General features: G+C 39.0%; 1 protein-coding gene across 2 annotated transcripts in view; it reads left to right on the top strand.

Moving 5' to 3' along the window:
- The window catches only part of LOC124123232 (protein FORGETTER 1-like), a 490,282-nt gene that overhangs the window by 61,414 nt on the left and 409,991 nt on the right, over nucleotides 1-18,877 (top strand). For both annotated transcript variants that reach the window (XM_048391344.1, XM_048391343.1), the window contains one exon: nucleotides 18,027-18,117. In XM_048391344.1, the coding sequence (XP_048247301.1) occupies nucleotides 18,027-18,117 (91 nt within the window). The remainder of the gene's footprint in view (nucleotides 1-18,026; nucleotides 18,118-18,877) is intronic.

Here is an 18,877-nt window from a genome sequence, read left to right as displayed (position 1 = left end):
AAACTTCCTTATCATGTTTGGTAGATTTGCATATAGAAATAGTTGCTTTCAGGATTCTCAGAAACTGTCCCGAAGGAAGTAGATGGAAAACTGCAATCTGTGCTGCTGTAATTGCCTCATTCAGATTTCCTGATTCCTTCATCATGTGTATCCATCTTACTACAACATCAGTCATACAGAAGCGAACACCGACGATCCATTCAGAAACTGGTATGCACCGAAGTAAGCTGCTCAGCCCATTTCACTACTGGCCCCTTGTTCTTGAACAAGAACTTTGTATATTGTGCCTGGTGGGTGCATTTCAAAAAGCAGATTTCCCAAAGTTTGCACCATCACTTGTCATATTAATGGCTTGCGTTTCACAGATATGTCCCTCTTACAGTAGAGCACGAGCACCGCTGTACCTCGAATATTGTTCAGATGGATTCGTGACACACTAAACTAAAGACTAAACGGACATTCTCTTGTGTGGCACAAGGTCAGACACATGAACAATTCAATAGCCGTATGAAAGGTGATGGAGGTGCAGTTGGGTTGACTGAAACAGCCGAGAGTTTTCTTCTAGAGGCAAAGACAAAGACATTGTACTATTTCATGCCTTCACCGGTTCATATGCTTGGGATACGTGTCAAGTATTTCCTGAAGTCACCAATGCTTTCCCATCATCAGCAGGTATCTCTGACAACACAATACAGATTCTTGAGCGGTTTGTCGTTCTCACTGGTTTATTTGGAAGGTCAGTGAAAGGCAAAATCTCTGTTCATGAAGATCTCAGACAATTGACATTTCAACCCAAAGAGGCAGCTCTGAGATAGCACCAATGCATATTTGGGGATAGGTGCTTGACAAACGTCCCACACGACAGAATCTTGTAGCCAGGGATTGGGAGAGGACATGCAGTAATATATAGATACCCAAGTGGACAACACTTGGTCAGGCACAAAGAAGTGTTATAAACTAACACTACACCTGCAAGAAGTCTTGCAAACCTTTGTAAACTCTACACTGCCTGCCTGTACAGTGCTATGTGATACTTTGAAGGAAAGAGTTCACTGTAAGTGAATTATAGAACCGTAAACACATACATTGAACCGATATTCCTGGTCCTACTTAAGTAGGATGTAAGTTAATGTCATAGGTTCATGGCAATAATGTCAATAATACCTTTACATACATTCCTGTTTTTAAGATATGAATCCATTCCCAGATGAATGATTTTGGGGTGATCTAATATAAACTGGGTGGAACCTTTCTCAGTGAGTGAGTGAGTGAGTGAGTGAGTGAGTATGGTTTTACGCCGCTTTTAGCAATATTCCAGCAATATCACGGCTGGGGACACCGAGAAATGGGCTACACACATTGTACCCATGTCGGTAATCGAACCCGGGTCTTCGGCATGACGAGCAAAACGCTTTAACCACTAGGCTACCGGACCGCCCCCCTTTCTCAGTAGACCATTTATAAAATAATATGCCAAGAATAGATCATAGACAATACATATTAATTAATACAATGTCATTTAAAATGTTTCATCATATCAAAACTTATCAACTTATCCTTAGTCCAAAGATATCAAATGATATCTATATCTGCTGTAGAAATAGACAATTTCTGAAAACTAAAACATATTGGAGGCCATCTTGGATTTTCGTCATCACCAGGGGGCGCTGCATACAAGATTTGAATTATATACAGGATTGTTGTGATTACTCCTAAATACATTACAATGATAATTTGTAAGAATTGGCCTGATAACTATGATGTGTTGAGTACAGATTGATATCATAAGAGATTTCAGCCATGCTGGCAGCCATCTTGGATTTTCTACCACCAGGGGGCGCTGCAAACTATATTTGAATTATATACAGCTCTGCTGCAATTCATTCCGCATGCATTAGTATGGATATATGTATAAATGGATCAGATAAGTATGATATATTGAGTATATATTGATATCATTAGAGAGTTCAGCCATGTTGGCGGCCATCTTGGATTTTCTACCACCAGGGGGCTCTGCTGAGGTGGATCCATATCCAAAAATGTTTAGAATGGTTCACTGTATAAGTGTACCAAGTTTGGTGCTTTTAAGCCAAAGTGCACAATTTTAGCCTAAACCGCCCCACTATAAGAAGTACGGCTGGGACGGGTAACTCGAGTACCTGGGTTGGGTGGGTACTGAGTAGGACCCGTGGTTAGCATCGTGATATATTGTTTAATGACAAAAATTATCTGGAACTCTATGGTTACACTATAAGTCACTAATGATTGCATTTCTTTCTGACTATGCGCCCATTCCTTCTGATTTTTCATATGGTTGAATAAAGATATAACTTAATTCAACTTCAGTGTATGAATGACCAGATTGTTTAATACATGTATTTAAATACTGTAACGGAACGGCCAAAGACTGGTCGATAATTACTTGTGGACAAATTACTAAAATAAATGGATGCTGCCACCAGTCACAAAATGTGACAAAATAAATAACAAGAGCTTGGAGACGAGGTTTAGCGAAAATATATCACAAGGATCTACAAAGTTACAAATATCGAAATTAGCGAAATGCAGAAGGATCACACAACGAGTAGGTAAAGTTCAATAACGAGTTTATTAATTATTCAATGAACTGAAAAATCTTGTACATGGTTTCGAGATCGCGAGACGCGATACCGGCTTTGAACTGTACTGGAAACATCAGTCGCTCGGCATTGTCTGTCACATCGTGGCTCAAGAATCCGGTACTGGTCTGTATCCCTCCCACGATTGATATATCTGAACTGTTAAAACAATTAAACTGTACAATAAACTTTGAAACTTGAAAGTGTACGAACTTGGCTGCAACTGGAACTGGATCCATGTAATGTAAACAATACATTCCGGCAGTCATGTGACCCAGAATGGATGACAATGAGGCCACACCTCAGAGAGCTGTCAAACTGCGGTTTAAGTCAGCATGAAGTCAAATCCTAATTAAAGCTTGGAATTAAATATATAGGATCGATTCTAGAACGATCCCTGTAAACGTCTGTAGATAAAAACCATTGACTGTGATGGCATCATCACGCAACTTGATAATGTAAACAATCCAGTCAGAATGACCTCGGACCCCCCGAATCGCGATGACAATCGATGACTGTCAAAACATCTAAATATAGACTGTAAACTCTAATATTTTATACGGACAACAAATCACTTGCGACTTGTAATAACTGTAACTGTAACTTGTATGCTCGAATAATTACGATCTTGGAATATTCCGTCAGACTGAATCTGGAATGGCTGTCAGAATCTTGGAACTGTCAGACGTCATCCGGACGTCAACGAAACGTCATCCGGATGTCCACATAGGTAAATAATCACTAATCCACGATCAAATACTTAGAGAGCAGACCAAGTATTAATATTAGCCATTTAGATTAAAAGTTATACAATAAAAATCTCTTCGAATGCGAAAAATATAATTTAGCTGTGACGTAACCCTGGAACCCTACCTTGCTTGTCAAAGTCAAAATTGCCGCCCTAAAGTTCACCTTGACAGGTCTATTTATAGGTGATGTAAGGTCACATGACACGCAACTGTGACGTCAGAAAATCCAAGATGACGACTGTAAACATGACTGACGTGACTCGAGTTGGAATTTCCTGTTATACTTGATTCTGTAACTCGGAAAAACACTGCTTAAAGGTATACCTTTTAGCATACAACATGATGCTGGTACCATGGTTGAAATTAGTGTGAAGGCTGGGCGTTGTTCCACTGTCATAAAAGGCTGTAAGTGTGATCTTTGAAGTACCTGTTAACCTTGCTAGAACAGGAATTTTTGTTACAATACGTTTTGCCCCAGGCTATGCTAAAAATGTTCCCAATCGGACATTTTAAGACATCTCCTGAGACCTACAGTGGGTACCCAGGTAGGGTCAGGTTATAGGGGGGTGGGTACCTGTGCTAGAGATTCAACCAGGAGCTAGCAGGCAAGGGCGATGTCAATGTCATTCTCCACATAGGAGTACACCATACAAGGTAATCCCCTCTCAAACACACAAACTTTAGGGACTTCAAGAAAATAAGCAAATGCATGTACACGCCAAATAATAAACACACCAAGATAGATACAAGTGAGAAAAAATTAAAATAGCTCAAAATTAAGTGGCTGCAGTTCATAAAAGATGAATCAGATAGTATGTACTTCAAATACAGCTTTGTGGATGAGGAATTTAGAAGTATGAAAGTTATCAAGTGTTGCCCGACGTGATCAGATCTATATCACAAGTTCACCAGAACCTGACCAATGACTCAATTTGTGCCAACTATCTTCCTGAGCCTGATCATCTTGAAGATGATACTGACTTGGATGAATAAGCTGATATGGGGGATATAGAAACGGGCTCCGTCCGTCGAGTTTCGTTTCCGGAGCATAACTCAGAACCCTTTCAATATTTTTTCATGAAACTTTGCAGGTCTGTCAAGTACATGCTGAACTGGTGCCTTAATTTTGCTATTTAGAAATTTTAGAAATTTTTATTGGTTACGTTTCCATGGCAACAAGTTGAACTTTTAGAAATTTATGAATTCTTCTTTTAGATACCAAAAACTCATTCAGTATAGGATTGTTATCACTGGGGACTTCAATATGGACCAGTCTATCTGTGACAACAATGCACTATCTAACCTCATGGAGTAGTTTACATTCGCCCAGTATATCAGCAAACCAACCCACACCCTTGGGGGTACACTAGACTTGATCTTCTGTAATAAGCCCATCTCAACAGGAGTCTTTCCAGTTCCATACACTGACCATCATCTTGTCTGGGGTGTGACGGAATAGGTGTAGTATATTGAAGTGACTATCATTATTTCTTTATATGTTAATCAATGTGGTAATGAACTGAACTTTTTTAATCTTAATATTTTGCATTTAATCTACTGTTGCGCAGCCTCTGCTACCAATGTTTGTTGCGCAGTGGAAGGCGACGTCGTTCAAGTGTCTACCTTTCGTCATTTCTACTCCACTTGGAATTATACGATTAATAGGGAACTAAACATGATTCTCTTTCTATGACATAATGGGGAACTAAACATGATTCTCTTTATATGACATGTGGGGAACCAAACGTGATTCTCTTCTTAATGAAAAATAAATAAACTATGCAAGGTCCATGACCACGAATGCAGGAATGAATTATTGACTATAGGAGCAAGTACACACTTTACGTTGCTAGGGGCCACCAATATTGTCTCATCTAGTATATACCAAGACTACGAATATTGGTCCAACGACAAGTAGTTCCTTGCCCCAACGAACGAAAAGCCTGCACTGACGATTGCAATGCATCACGTGTCAGCATTCATTTTCTGCACGTGAAACGAATGCCACGATCTGATTTCCGCGAAGCATGTTGCGTTTGTGCTAAATGTTCATGTTACATGAACCGAAACAATGTTTGTTTTGTTTTACTTATTTTTCTCCACAACATACCCCCTCTTGATGATAGACCCATGTCTATCAACTACTACCAATAAATTTTAACACGAAGACGAACTAACAAACCAATGAACTAACAATCCCGATCAAAAGTCCACTATTTTCACTATGTACAAGAAATACTGATCTGATATGCTAAATCTTCTACTTTTGCAGCCTCACTGTACTAGATTATTAATTCTCTGTATCACTGTTCCATTCTAAAGGACAAATCTTTGTCACAGGTCTCGTAAGTTTTGATTGTCCAACTTGAACCTCCACAACTCTAACGTGACCATCCTGTCCAGGAAATATCTTCACTATCCTGCCAAGAGGCAAACAACCACAAGGTGTATTCAGAGACACAACAAAAACAACGTCATCAACCCTAAAGTCTTTGGTTGGAGTGAACCATTTTTTCCTGACATTGAGTGTTGGCAACCATTCTCTCATCATACGTCTCCATACATGTCTCACAAGCTCTTGGACTCGTCTCCATCTCCTCCTTGGAGAGAACGATGAATCAATTTCTGGAGCGAATTCCCCTCCCATCTGTCCATGAAGGAAAGGGTTTGGTGTCAAAGGTGTCTCATCTTGTGGATGGGCACTCTGGTAAGTCAATGGTCGAGAGTTAACAAGAGCTTCTGCACCTGTGAAGGCAGTCATTAACTCCTCATCAGTAACATCTCCAGCGCTCAATATTGCAAAGATAGCGCGTTTGGCCGACTTAATCATGGACTCAAAGACACCACCAAAGTGAGGAGCATGAGGAGGATTGAATGTCCAAACTTACTTTGTTTGTAAGTGAGGTTTTTACTGCATCTTGAGTCCAGTTCTGACACAAGAACCTTCAACTCCTTTGCAGCTCCAACAAAATTTGTGCCATTGTCTGAAATTATTTCCTTTGGCATTCCACGTCCATGTGCCATTCTGAAAAAGGCGTTCAAGAAGGATTCTGTGTCAAGTCCATATGCCATCTCTAAGTGTACAGCTCATGTAGAGAGACACGTAAAGAGACAAAGGTATCGCTTTTGTGAACTTTTTCCTCTACCTTCCATGGTGATAAATGGGCCAGCAAAGTCAACACCAAAATTTGAGTAAATGCATGTAACGGACATTTCCCTCTAATTGCCGGAAGATCTGCCATGATTTGATGTGTGGGTTTTGTCTTCAGGCGTCGACACCAAGAACACTCTCTCTCCTACTCACGAATCTCTTCACTGGATGAAAAAATCCAGAATCTTGACGATAGTGCTGCCAAAACACTGTTCATACCCATGTGCTTACCTTCTTCATGGTAATTTTTGACTATCAATTTTGTTACCCAATTTCGTCTTGGAATTATAATGGGAAATCTAGCATCTGCAGATAACACCTTTCCATATTTCAATCTTCCACCCAATCGTAGGAGGCCATTTTCATCAAGCATTGGATTGAGGGACAGAATCTTACTTGTTTTGGGCAATGGTTTACCCTTAGCCAAGGCATTGTATTCTTCAGAAAATGCCTCTTTCTGTGTTTTGGTCAACAGTTTCATTTCAGCATCTTCAATTTCTTCAAGATCCAGATCACCTTTTTTACGGATACAGGTTGGTATACGAGAGTTGTTGAAGAATCTGAAAATCCATGCAAGAACTCTGCAAAGTCGTTTCCAGTTTGAAAACCTAGAAGGTTCTAAACGCCATGGTGATTCTTCATCTGTTTCACACAACATTGTAACTGCCATTTGAGGAATTCGTCGTTCAAGTTTATCACAGTTACTGAAGTCAACAACTTCTTTTGTCCAATCATTTTCTGTTGAAGTCAGGAATTCAGGACCGTTCAACCATTTCCTGTTCTCCAATGTTTGAACTTGAGCACCTCTGCCAACAATATCTGCAGCGGATTTGTATTTTCATGGATGTAACCAACCTGATTTGCCACAAATGCCTTGAAACTTCTACTCGGACTTTTCACCCACCACAACACATTTAAGCTGTCAGACCAAAGTGTTGCAGACTGAGGTGTTATTGACAAGGCCTTTCACAACAGCATTGAGAAGTTTAACTCCATTGACAGCTGCAAGCAATTCCATTCTTGGAATACTGACTGCTTTAAGAGGTGCCACATGACTCTTTACATGATTACATGAGACCACCTCACCTTTGTCCATAGTGACTGCATATACAACAGCCCCATATGCTTCTTGTGAAGCATCTGCGAAAACGTGCAGCTTTGTATTTTCTATAGCAGAAGCCACTTGAATGCATCTTGGTACCCGAATCGATCTAAGAAGTTCTATTTCATGATACCACTGCCATGCTTTCTGTTCTAATTGGAGGTTGATAACTTCATCCCACCCAGCACCTGTTGTCCATATTTCTTGGAGGATAACTTTGGCCCTTATGATGAAAGGTGCCAAAATGCCAAGGGGATCGAAGAGTTTTGCAGTTTCTCTCAAAAAGTTTCTTTTTGTCATGCTAAAACTGTTGTCTTGAACATGGTAACAGAAACGACAGAAAGTGGATTTCTGAACTGTTTCTGCAGCCAAAGGGAATTCTCTTTTGTGATGTTTGGCATGTTCTTGTGAAATATATTGTGCCAAGAAAGAAGAACAATTCATTCCAAAAACAACTCCGGTAATTTCATAAACATCAGGTGTTTGGTTCTGGTCCATACTTCTCCAAAGGAATCTGAAATGAGAACGATCTCCTTCACTGATTACAATCTGGAGATACATCTCAGCGATATCACAAATAAGTGCGACTGGGTGCTTTCTGAAGCGAAGCAAAATCTCAACCAATCATTTTGTAACTTAGGACCATGATGAATTGTATCATTCAAGGACAAACCGTTACATTTTGCTGACGCGTCAAAGACTATTCTGTTTTTTGGAAAAAGAACCATTTTGTGTCTTTAATTTCTTCTTCAGGCACTTTCCTGATGTAACCTTTGTTGATATATTGTGCAATGACATCATCATATGCCTATGAAATGGTTTTGTCTTTGGACAACTTCTTTTCAATGTTCAACAACCGACTGAAAGCCATATCATAGTTGCTAGTAAGTTCATCAGCTGTCTTTTTCCAAGGAACCCCAACCTTGTACCTACCATTGCAGTACTGAAGAGAAGATTGTACAGCATCAACAGCCATTTGATCATTCACACTCATGATTGGAATTGAACCGGAAACATTTTCTTTTTCCCCAAAATAGTTGGACCAAAAGATCCATGTCCTTTTCCCCACTGTGTTCAGTATCAATGTTATTCACGAAGAATGTACCTGTTCCTTGTTTCTGTTTAACATGGAGCCCTGTTACATTCCCTACACACGTCCACCCCAAAGGTGTGAGTCTAGCCACTGGTTCTCCAGTTTTACCACAGACATCACCACGGGAGGAATGCAGTTCCAGGTAATCCATACCTATCAGTATGTCAACGATTGGTTGTGAACCTAACTTTGGAAACTGTATGTCCCTCAAATGAGACAATTTCTGAGCATATTTTTGCCAGTCAAACACTTTCATGCTACCAGTGACTTTAGTAGTTGATAAAGCTACTATCTGCATGTCAACTGAGCCATCAATACTTTCCAATCCAAATTCAACGGACATACTGTTAAATGTTTCTGTTTTACTGTTAAGGACGTTAACAGATACAGATTTAGCTTGACCAAGACCAAGCTCTGATGCAACATCTTCATTGATGTATGTTTGTGTGCTTGCATCGTCTAACAAGGCATTGACCACTAATCTATTTTTACCGTTCTTCAGTACAACTGGAATGGTTCTAAGTGCAGAGAAATGAGATTGCATCTTCGTAGTAGACATTGTGGTTGTCTGTGTTAGGTTATCTGTGCCACTTCCAAAGACAATACCTTTTTTTTCAGTTAATCCAGCACCACTACAGTGTCTATTTTGATTACTTCCTTTGTGATTGTCATGTAGCAGGTGATTATGAGTAGCTTGACAACTGTCTATACCACATTTATCTGATATAGTACATAGTTGTCCATGATGTTTTGTTCCAAGACATCGGAAGCAAAGACTCAGTTCCTTTGCCTTATCCCATCTTTGTGGAACCTCAAGTTTTTTAAATAGTCTGCATTGCCAAATCTTGTGATCGGGATTTTTACAGACATGACAATGTTGTGCCTTGCTTACACCTTGTGCACCAAAGTACGTAGCTAATCTTTGATGTTGGCTAGATTCTGATGTCTTCTCTGATAAGCCATGTTTAACTTCAGAGGCTACAGTATTGAATTCTGCTTCTTGAATAATCCATTCACAAAGAGTCTCAACAGATTCCTGTCTTTGTTGCTCAAAGACCCATCTACTATACTGAACTATCATGCTTTCCGTTAACTTTTTCAGAAGCAACGAATACAAACAATCATCACCTAGCTCCTTTATCTTGTCAGCCTCTCTGAGACTAACAACTGCCACATCTAGCATGTCAGCAAACTTATCAAGATCTCTGGCATTTCCTGGGCGTAATGGTTTGACGTTAGAAATTTCCTCTAACTTTAATGCTATTTGTCGTCTTTTGCCTCCATATTTTCTTTCCAAACGCTCAAGAGCAATATCATATGCCACCGAACTATGACCTAATTTGGCAACAAGCTGTGCAGGTTCACCTGATAGGTACTGCTTGAGTTGCAACAATTTATATTCATTTGTTGCAGGAGCACTGCTTTCCACCCTTCATAGTTTTTTATATTTCAGGAGAACGTTGGTATTGAAACTCGTTTCAATTGCTTCCATAGATCCTGGCCAATACTGTTTTGATTAGACTTACCTGTGCTATGATATCTGCGACATGGAAGTCTCAAATCAAGAGTTCCGTCACATTCTGGTTTGGGATGTGGAACCTGTTCATCATTCTTAGATTTTTGCTGTGTGCACTTACCATCAGAACTGCAGCTCTGAGCACCATCAACACTAGCTCCCTTATCAGACGCCTGTTTACTACCTTTTGCTCCATGAGAAGTTTGACTTTTTTCTAGACGAACTAGAATCCAACTTGTTGCTAAGATACACTTGTGCTTTGTCAATAGCTGAATCTATGACTTCTTCAATTTCATCTGTTTCAATGCTTGTTTTCTTCGCCTTATTAACTTCACCAGTTTTTTTTGTAAGCCTTCAAGAGCTTTACAATTATACAAACAGCTTTACTGTGAAGGGAACAGACTTATCAATTGTTTCCCTTATTGTTTTATGTGTTGGAAGTTCTTGTTCAAGCAACTCCAACAATTTATTCTTATTTTTTGTCAACGCTAATTTAGCAACTGTCTTTTGTTGCCGTAAAGCTGCTATTGTGACATCTAAATCATCATCTGTGGATTCAGTCATTTTGGAATCCACTTTTGATTTAGAACTTTTGGACTTTATTACTATTTTAGCACTGTCCTCTGAGAATTCTGATCCTTTAGAATCAACTTTTGATTCCGAACTATGAGACATTATCCTGGTTTAACTGTAGGCCTATAAAACCTAATATTCACAGGTAATGTAATGAAAAATGATTTACAAAGAAACCATCTGAACTATCAAAGTGAAGTGAAAAAGACAAAATATATACACCTAGGTTTGTAACCACGCTCTGTAACCACGCTCTCCTACCAATGTTTGTTGCGCAGTCTCTGCTACCAATGTTTGTTGCGCAGTGGAAGGCGATGTCGTTCAAGTGTCTACCTTTCGTCTTTTCTACTCCACTGGGAATTATACGATTAATGGGGAACTAAACATGATTCTCTTTCTATGACATAATGGGGAACTAAACGTGATTCTCTTTATATGACATGTGGGGAACCAAACGTGATTCTCTTTATATGACATGTGGGGAACCAAACGTGATTCTCTTCTTAATGAAAAATAAATAAACTATGCAAGGTCCACGACCACGAATGCAGGAATGAATTATTGACTATAGGAGCAAGTACACACTTTACGTTTCTAAGGGCCACGAATATTGTCCAATCTAGTTTATACCAAGACTACGAATATTGGTCAACGACCGTAAAGTGTGTCTTGCCCCAACGAACGAAAAGCCTGCACTGACGATTGCAATGCATCACGTGTCAGCATTCATTTTCTGCACGTGAAACGAATGCCACGATCTGATTTCCGCGAAGCATGTTGCGTTTGTGCTAAATGTTCATGTTACATGAACCGAAACAATGTTTGTTTTGTTTTACTTATTTTTCTCCACAACATCTACTATGTCCAAAGCAACATCTTGGGTTTGAACTGGTAATGACCAAAATGAGTCAAAATGTGACTTGTAATGTTTTTTCTTTCTCCCACATTAATGAATTCAGTAGTAAGTGTAGTAACTGGTTTTGTCAGTTTGTACTTCCATCACGTTTTTGTGGAGAAGGTTTTATTTTTTTCTTGAACAGCATTATATTTTGTTTCTTCAGGATATTTTGCATTTACATCAAGTAGATGCTCCCCTCCTGCCTTTTACTCCTTACAAAATTTGGAGTATTTTCAAATGTATGTGTTTGTGTGATAAAATTTCACTATTGTTGACATAATATACTCTTCATTTGCTGGGCAGGAGCCTTGGCCACATTAGTGGCAAACTCTTCTTTTTTTTTACAATTTCCATGACAAGAAGTTCCACCTCGGTTAAAAAAGGTTAGGGTTTGTTTAGATTTAATTATGTCATAAATTCTGCAACAGGGGCGGGGGATATAGCCACATTAGTGGCAAACTCTTGTTATTATTATATCTGCTAAAGAATCGTCATGCAATTAATGTGTCCTATACTACTAGTGAAAAACTGTTAGTAAATTTCATTAACAGTACATTGGAAGATTAGTTTGCTACAGAAAAAATGTTCTTGTTGTTTGTGTCTGTGGATACCATGACTGTCATTGACTGATATGTGATTCTACAAGCAAGATATTTTTAACTTTATGTTAGTATCCTCTGTATGTTACTTAGAGACAGCTGAAGTTTTACTCCAGCAAAATAGTATGGACAACATGTACCATTTGGACTTTAAATGTTCATATCGACTAGAATAAAATGCACAGAATGAAATGAAACATCTTCACTTGTCATGTTTTTTACTCTTCAGCGGTCCGTGGTAGTTGCTTAAGTATGGAGGAAAAGTAGTTCAAATTCAGATGTGCTGTGTTTCCATGGACAGTTAAAGTACTGATACATGACCTAATTGGAGCTGTTTCATTTTGCCTCTAAACATGCTTGGTGGTAAAAAAAGATATCTTCTGTTTGTAAATTAATTACCTAATTAACTATGTATTTGGCTGCTTCTTCGGTTTTGACAATATATACTCTTCAAAAAAAGAAACTTGACACTGACTTTCAAAATGTAATATAATGCTATTGTTTCAAAATAGGACACAGAAACCATATTTGAAACACTGTTTGAAGATCAATGTACACAATGTTCAAAACATTAATCGTGTCACCTAGACAGACACACGTACACATGACATAATGTCACAGGGGTACAGAAAATGTCAGTATCGGTTGTGCCCATCACGTGCATCAATCACCGCTTGACACCGACGACCCATAGATGCAATCAAGTTGTCAATAACACGCTGTTGGCTGTGCTGCCATTCATGCTGAAATGCATCAAGAAGCGCCGGAAGTGTTTGGGGCGGTGGATTCCTTCTGTGAACGCGTCGATCCAACTCGTCCCACAGATGCTCAATCGGGGCAAATCTGGTGACTGGGCTGGCCAAGGTAATGTCTGGATGTTGTTGTGCTGTAAGAAGTCCTGACAAACACGTGCAATATGCGGTCGAGCGTTGTCCTGCTGGAACTGTCCGCCATGAACGTTGACATGAGGAAGAGCGTAAGGCTGTAGGATCAAGTCTCTGTAACGCACACCTGTCAATGCACCTGCCACATGCACAAGAGGCTTCCTACCACCGTGATGAATTCCGGCCCATACCATGACACTCCTGCCGCCAAATGGGACAACCTGCTGCACACAGTTGGGGGCGTAACGTTCACTCCGACGTCTGTAGACACGTGCGCGCCCATCAGCACGTGTGAGTAGGAAACGGGACTCGTCAGTAAACAGTACATTTCTCCACCTTGCACGTGCCCATCTAACCCTCTGTTGGCACCAAAGCAGACAGTCCGCCAGATGACGTGTGGTCAATACATGACGTCGAACAGGTCTTCCTGCAAAAAGTCCAGCCTCCCTCAGTCTGTTGTGTACCGTTTGATCTGATATTCTGCGTACCCCAGGGATCTGTGTGGTTGTAGATGTGGCTGTGGTAGTGCGGTCTCGGAGGTGTCGCAGCCGTATGTATCGATCTTGTGCTTGGGTTGTCACCCATGGTCTTCCTGACCTTTGTCTGTCATCAACTCTGTTGGTGTTGTTATATCGGGTCCACAGTGCGGAGATTGTCTGTCTGGATACGCCAAAGTGCCTGGCCACTTCTTGCTGAGTTGCTCCAGCTTGTAATCTCCCAATGGCGTTGTTCCGTTGAGCTGCATTCAGTCTTGGCTTTCTGTCACCGCCTCTACTGTTGTTATAAGGACTGTATGAACGGCCGTTGATGTGGATTTTTATACCCACAAGTATACAATAGCTTTACAATAAAGATAATGTATGTATATGATTTATCACATACACATGAACTTTAAACGCCCTTCTTTTGGAAACATGAAATTTGGAGATATCTTGTTTTGCCTCTAAGCCATCAACAAGTCCAGATATACAATGAGCACTCTTTTTAACCCGATAGTGTAAAACAGGATTAACATGCATACTTTGGCAAATGCCTCCTGCCTCACATTTTTCAAAATTGGATGAGAATCTGGTAATTAATTTGTTATGGCCTTGTCTACAACAAAATTTAATAGAAACAAGGAAGAAATCATCATTTTAAAACAAATATATTATGGTAAAGTTGATCAGACATTTCTTTTGTATTTAAAGGGGCACTGATCTAACGCAATTCCCCGGACTGGTTGTTGCCTTTGTTATTGTTTTTTTCCCCGTGAGTACCCGGATGATAGGCAACGCAACTGAGCGTGACCAGAGACTGGGCTACCGTCTGCAAGGACAGCTAAATAAACTTGGAGGCTGGAGGCAATATTTGTTTTACGCATTTTGCATAAACACTGATTGGTTAACTGAGATCTATAAAGATTCTGACTAAGGGCGCATGTTAAATAATTTCTTCAGCCTAAAAAAAGAGACAAAAAGAACAGCGGAGCTCATCGGATGTCGTCATTTGGAAATACCCCAGATGGTTATAGTTTAATACTTTAAAAAAGTATCCATGCAGTGAAAGCATTTTCGGATTTCGGATTGTGTCGATAATACGATTACTACTCCCGTGTTGTCATCCACGTTTTCTCGTATAACCCTACACTTGTGTATTTTCGTCATTCACTTGATGCTCAGTTAATGAATTTATTACAGGTACAATTAGTGGTAGCACCACTTAGATTACCTGACAAAGGTTCCCATTTGGCATTTATTGTGTCTGGGGTAATTATTCAATCTAAATCCAGGTTTGAAGAGAGGTGAAATGTGTCTTATGTAATATGCACGTGGCAGCCCAGCAAGAGATGAATGATCAGTTGATTTACTTTTTTTTGTAAATCAACGGATCGTTCCTAGCCATCAAAAGATTAACAGAAAATACGTTGATTGATTAATCACTGTTATCTTGCACAGTGGATATGTCAAAAGTGAGTGTTTACATGTCTAGGTTTACTAAAACAAAGGGAAAACACTCATATCATGGCGTGAAGTGCCGATGTAAAAACAACATACTTTGTTCAAAGGGTTAACTGATAATACGTTGATTGATTGATCATTGTTATCTATCACTCAATGGATTTTTTAGGAACCGTGGACGTTATGAAAATAGTTGTCACGTGGGCTTTCTCAGCCGACCTTTGAGATTTGACACCTATGTGAAACACCTGAAACAATCCAAGTGATCAGTTGAGAAACGAATACGGGTTTTAATATCCCGAAACGATATATATCTTTTAAAATATTTGATTGTTACAGAGACACGTGAAATCGAATAAGTTTCTTTGTACAGCTGCAGACGTGTGGGATATTGTTCCTTTGTGTGGATATTCACGGATACATTCCTCGAACAAGGAAGCTGCCTAAAATTTATACACATAAATTTGGTAGGTTGTAATTATGGTATTTGCATTTTGTTTTCCTTCATTTGAACCGATTCTTGGTTGGGAAATTCTTCAATGCGCGATAGGCGTTGTTTTCACAGGCCTTTTCCTTTGTAAGCGTGTATATATTACCGTCAATTTGTAAAATGTGATTCTCTCAGGCAATTTATAAAATGTGTAAATATTTCAGTCATTTTGACTAAATAAAAAATCTGTCCATATTAATTAAGACGATCAAAAGGGCCTACAAACATCACAACAGATTATTATGTAGGATTAGAAGCCAAACAACATAGAAATGTACTTTTCAACGTAACATTTTCAGTCACTTGGTGATGACATTAAACATCAAAATGTTTGGAATTCGTTATCATAATATATACAGATTGAAATGTTTTTCTGCCACTTTGTAAAATAACTGAATATTTAGACGTTTAATAAATTTGTTACACATTTTGACAGTAAAAAAATATACACACTATAAAAAAAAGCAATGCTCAGGTGAAATATTTACTTTTTGTTGCAAGTCAAAATAGTGTAAACGAAAATCGCAAAATTACCACGCAAGTGACTTATCAAAACTTCGTCACCATTACCAATGCTACCCACAAAGATACCTACATATCCTTATTATTTCGAAAACTGGATTTCATTTTGTTGATCAATGTGACCATACGCCCTTATATTACTACCCATAAAAGTGACTAATGCGCTTACGAATGGCGCAGCAGAGGTCGCGAACTAGTCTAGATTTCTGCATCCGGGTACTCACTGGGAAAAAACAATAACAAAGGCAACAACCAGTCCCGGGGAATTGCGTTAGATCAGTGCCCCTTTAAACCGAAACAATTTTCTTCACTGGTATCCTAATTAGTTCAGGTTAATTTTTTTCCATTACTTTCAAAATGAATAAGTTATTTGATGAAATTTATCGGTTGTTTAGTAGAGAAAGTAGTCCAAACATTAAAAATCTACTTTTAGTTTATTAAAACAATGTTTAACCAACATACATATACCGTAAGATGTAGGGTAATGAAGTGTGGTTGACACAAAGTAATGAGGTAATAACTTTAGTGATACTTTCTGATGGACGTCCTTCACAAAACAACCAGTAATTTACGAAAAACATTATGCCACCACAAAGAAACATAATAAGTCTTCTGATGGACTACAGTAACTAAGGACTTTATCTCTTATTAGGTGGAGTAATTTGTACTGGTAAATGGATAAATTGTGAATTTCTCGCGGGACTCACATGTAAATCTCTGAATCTCGCACAATCTCTTGGGAATGTACTGCTTGGTCTTGCGCAGCTGTGATCGGTCCCCGTCTAACCCCGAGGCCTCAGTATATGGTCTCTGTTCACATGGACACAGCTTCTTCACTGGACGTCAGCTGAACTCAAAACATAGGAAATCCATAAATTTTTCATGAGTCTATGTTCTTGAAATGATCACTGTCAGACTAATTTAACTTTTGTGGGAATATATTTTCCTAGCATGAATAAATCAGATATTTTTTAGGCTGTTCATTTATGCCAATTTTGTAGTTTTTCACACATTTAAGTCCGAGTGTTTGCTTGCATATATGTGATACCCTACTTGCTTCACTACAGTGTATAGCCTAGCGGATAAGTGAAGGACAAAACACAACTTTTTTGGTTGTGAAAAATGACCAGGGAAAAGTCTGAGGGCAGGCCCAATGGCTTTTCCCGAGCTCGAGGTTGTACATTTTCAACCAAAGCTGAGAAGTGTTTTGTCGGACTTATGAACTGTCTAAATATATGAAATACCAGACAAAATAAACAAACATTGGGATACCTTATAGTGAAACAATACAGCAATACAGTGTTGGGGTATAAAATTAATTTGTTCAAAGGGTACAAGAGAAAGACCATGTGCAGTATGCACAGAACTGAAGCCATAACATGTAAAAGTGTACAACCATTTATCACCTGCCCCGGTGGCTCAGATGGAAAACGGTGGGTTACAAAGCATTTAACTTAACAAAATGTGAGGTTGCAGATTCAATTCATGTTGATAAAAGCCTTTTAACCAATCAAACATCAACATTAGATTCTTATAAAAAGACCATATCAATTGTACAAACCTAGGGCTTACAATTCAAATGTAAAACCTCAAAGCAGGTCATACAATTAAAAAATGTGAAACCTAGGCCTTACATTTCAAAATGTAAAGCCTTTGAGCATGCAAGACTCACTTGAAAGTAGTACCTCTCACAAGGTTAATATGTGGTAGTAAGATACCAACAATACAATAGGCAAAAGTGGCAGTATGTTTATAAACAAGTTTCTTGTCACTAATGGGTTCAATGTATAGATTTTTATTCTTGTTTGAACAATGCAAAGTAGTTTTGTTTACCCATTTCTTTCAAAGTGTGCACAGATGTGTTTAATATCAACTTGATGTTTATTTTCAGTGAAGAAGTATTCTCCAACTACCGTCATCGGAAGATAGTTGCAGCCAGCTTGCCGCATCCTGGTGATATAGTAGAGGCTGGACCCCTAGCTGTAAGCTACACAACATACCACATCTCAATTGGATCATTTTAGTCATTTGTGTACAACTATCCAGTATTAGTCCAGCCGCTTGCGACCAATACAGGGTCAATTGTGCACTTTGTGTAGATGAAACTTGGCATGATGATAGGTATGGGTGTTCCCATTATTTCTGGTTATGGTGCCAATTAAAAAATTGGACACAAGGTTTAGGTCTTATTTTCTTGAAATATGTATATCTTTCAAAGTTACTTGATAAAATACATTACGTTTAAATATATTAGTTTTTTTTAATACTTTTAATATTTGTTTAATGAGTAAAGTTATAAACTTATCCTATATCTCACACTATGCATTTCTTCCTTCTTCTTTTGATCCTATATGGAAACAGACCCGTGAAGATCCGGGGTAGATTGTCTTCAGCAACCCATGCTTGCCATAAATTGTGACTATGCCTGTCGTAAAAGGCGACTGACGGGCTTGCTGACTTTGTTTGATGCATGTCATCGTATACCAATTGCGTGGATCGAAGCTCATTTTTTTACAGACCGCCGTCATATAGCTGGAATATTGCTAAGTGCAGCGTTAAACAACAACCACCAAACAAACTATGTGGAAACGAGCTTGAACAAAGTTTCCAGCTTCTAATAAACAATTCACCCGAACACATCCCAGCATTACCATGGTTATCACCCAAACTAATGGGTCATGCACTATAATCCTACATGATATGATCCTATTATTGTCTCTGCCACATCATTCTCTCTCATTG

This window comes from Haliotis rufescens, unplaced genomic scaffold (assembly GCF_023055435.1).
Source record: "Haliotis rufescens isolate VD_foot unplaced genomic scaffold, xgHalRufe1.0.p SCAF_9, whole genome shotgun sequence".
Taxonomy (NCBI): domain Eukaryota; kingdom Metazoa; phylum Mollusca; class Gastropoda; order Lepetellida; family Haliotidae; genus Haliotis; species Haliotis rufescens.
This window is presented reverse-complemented; position numbering and strand designations above follow the sequence as displayed.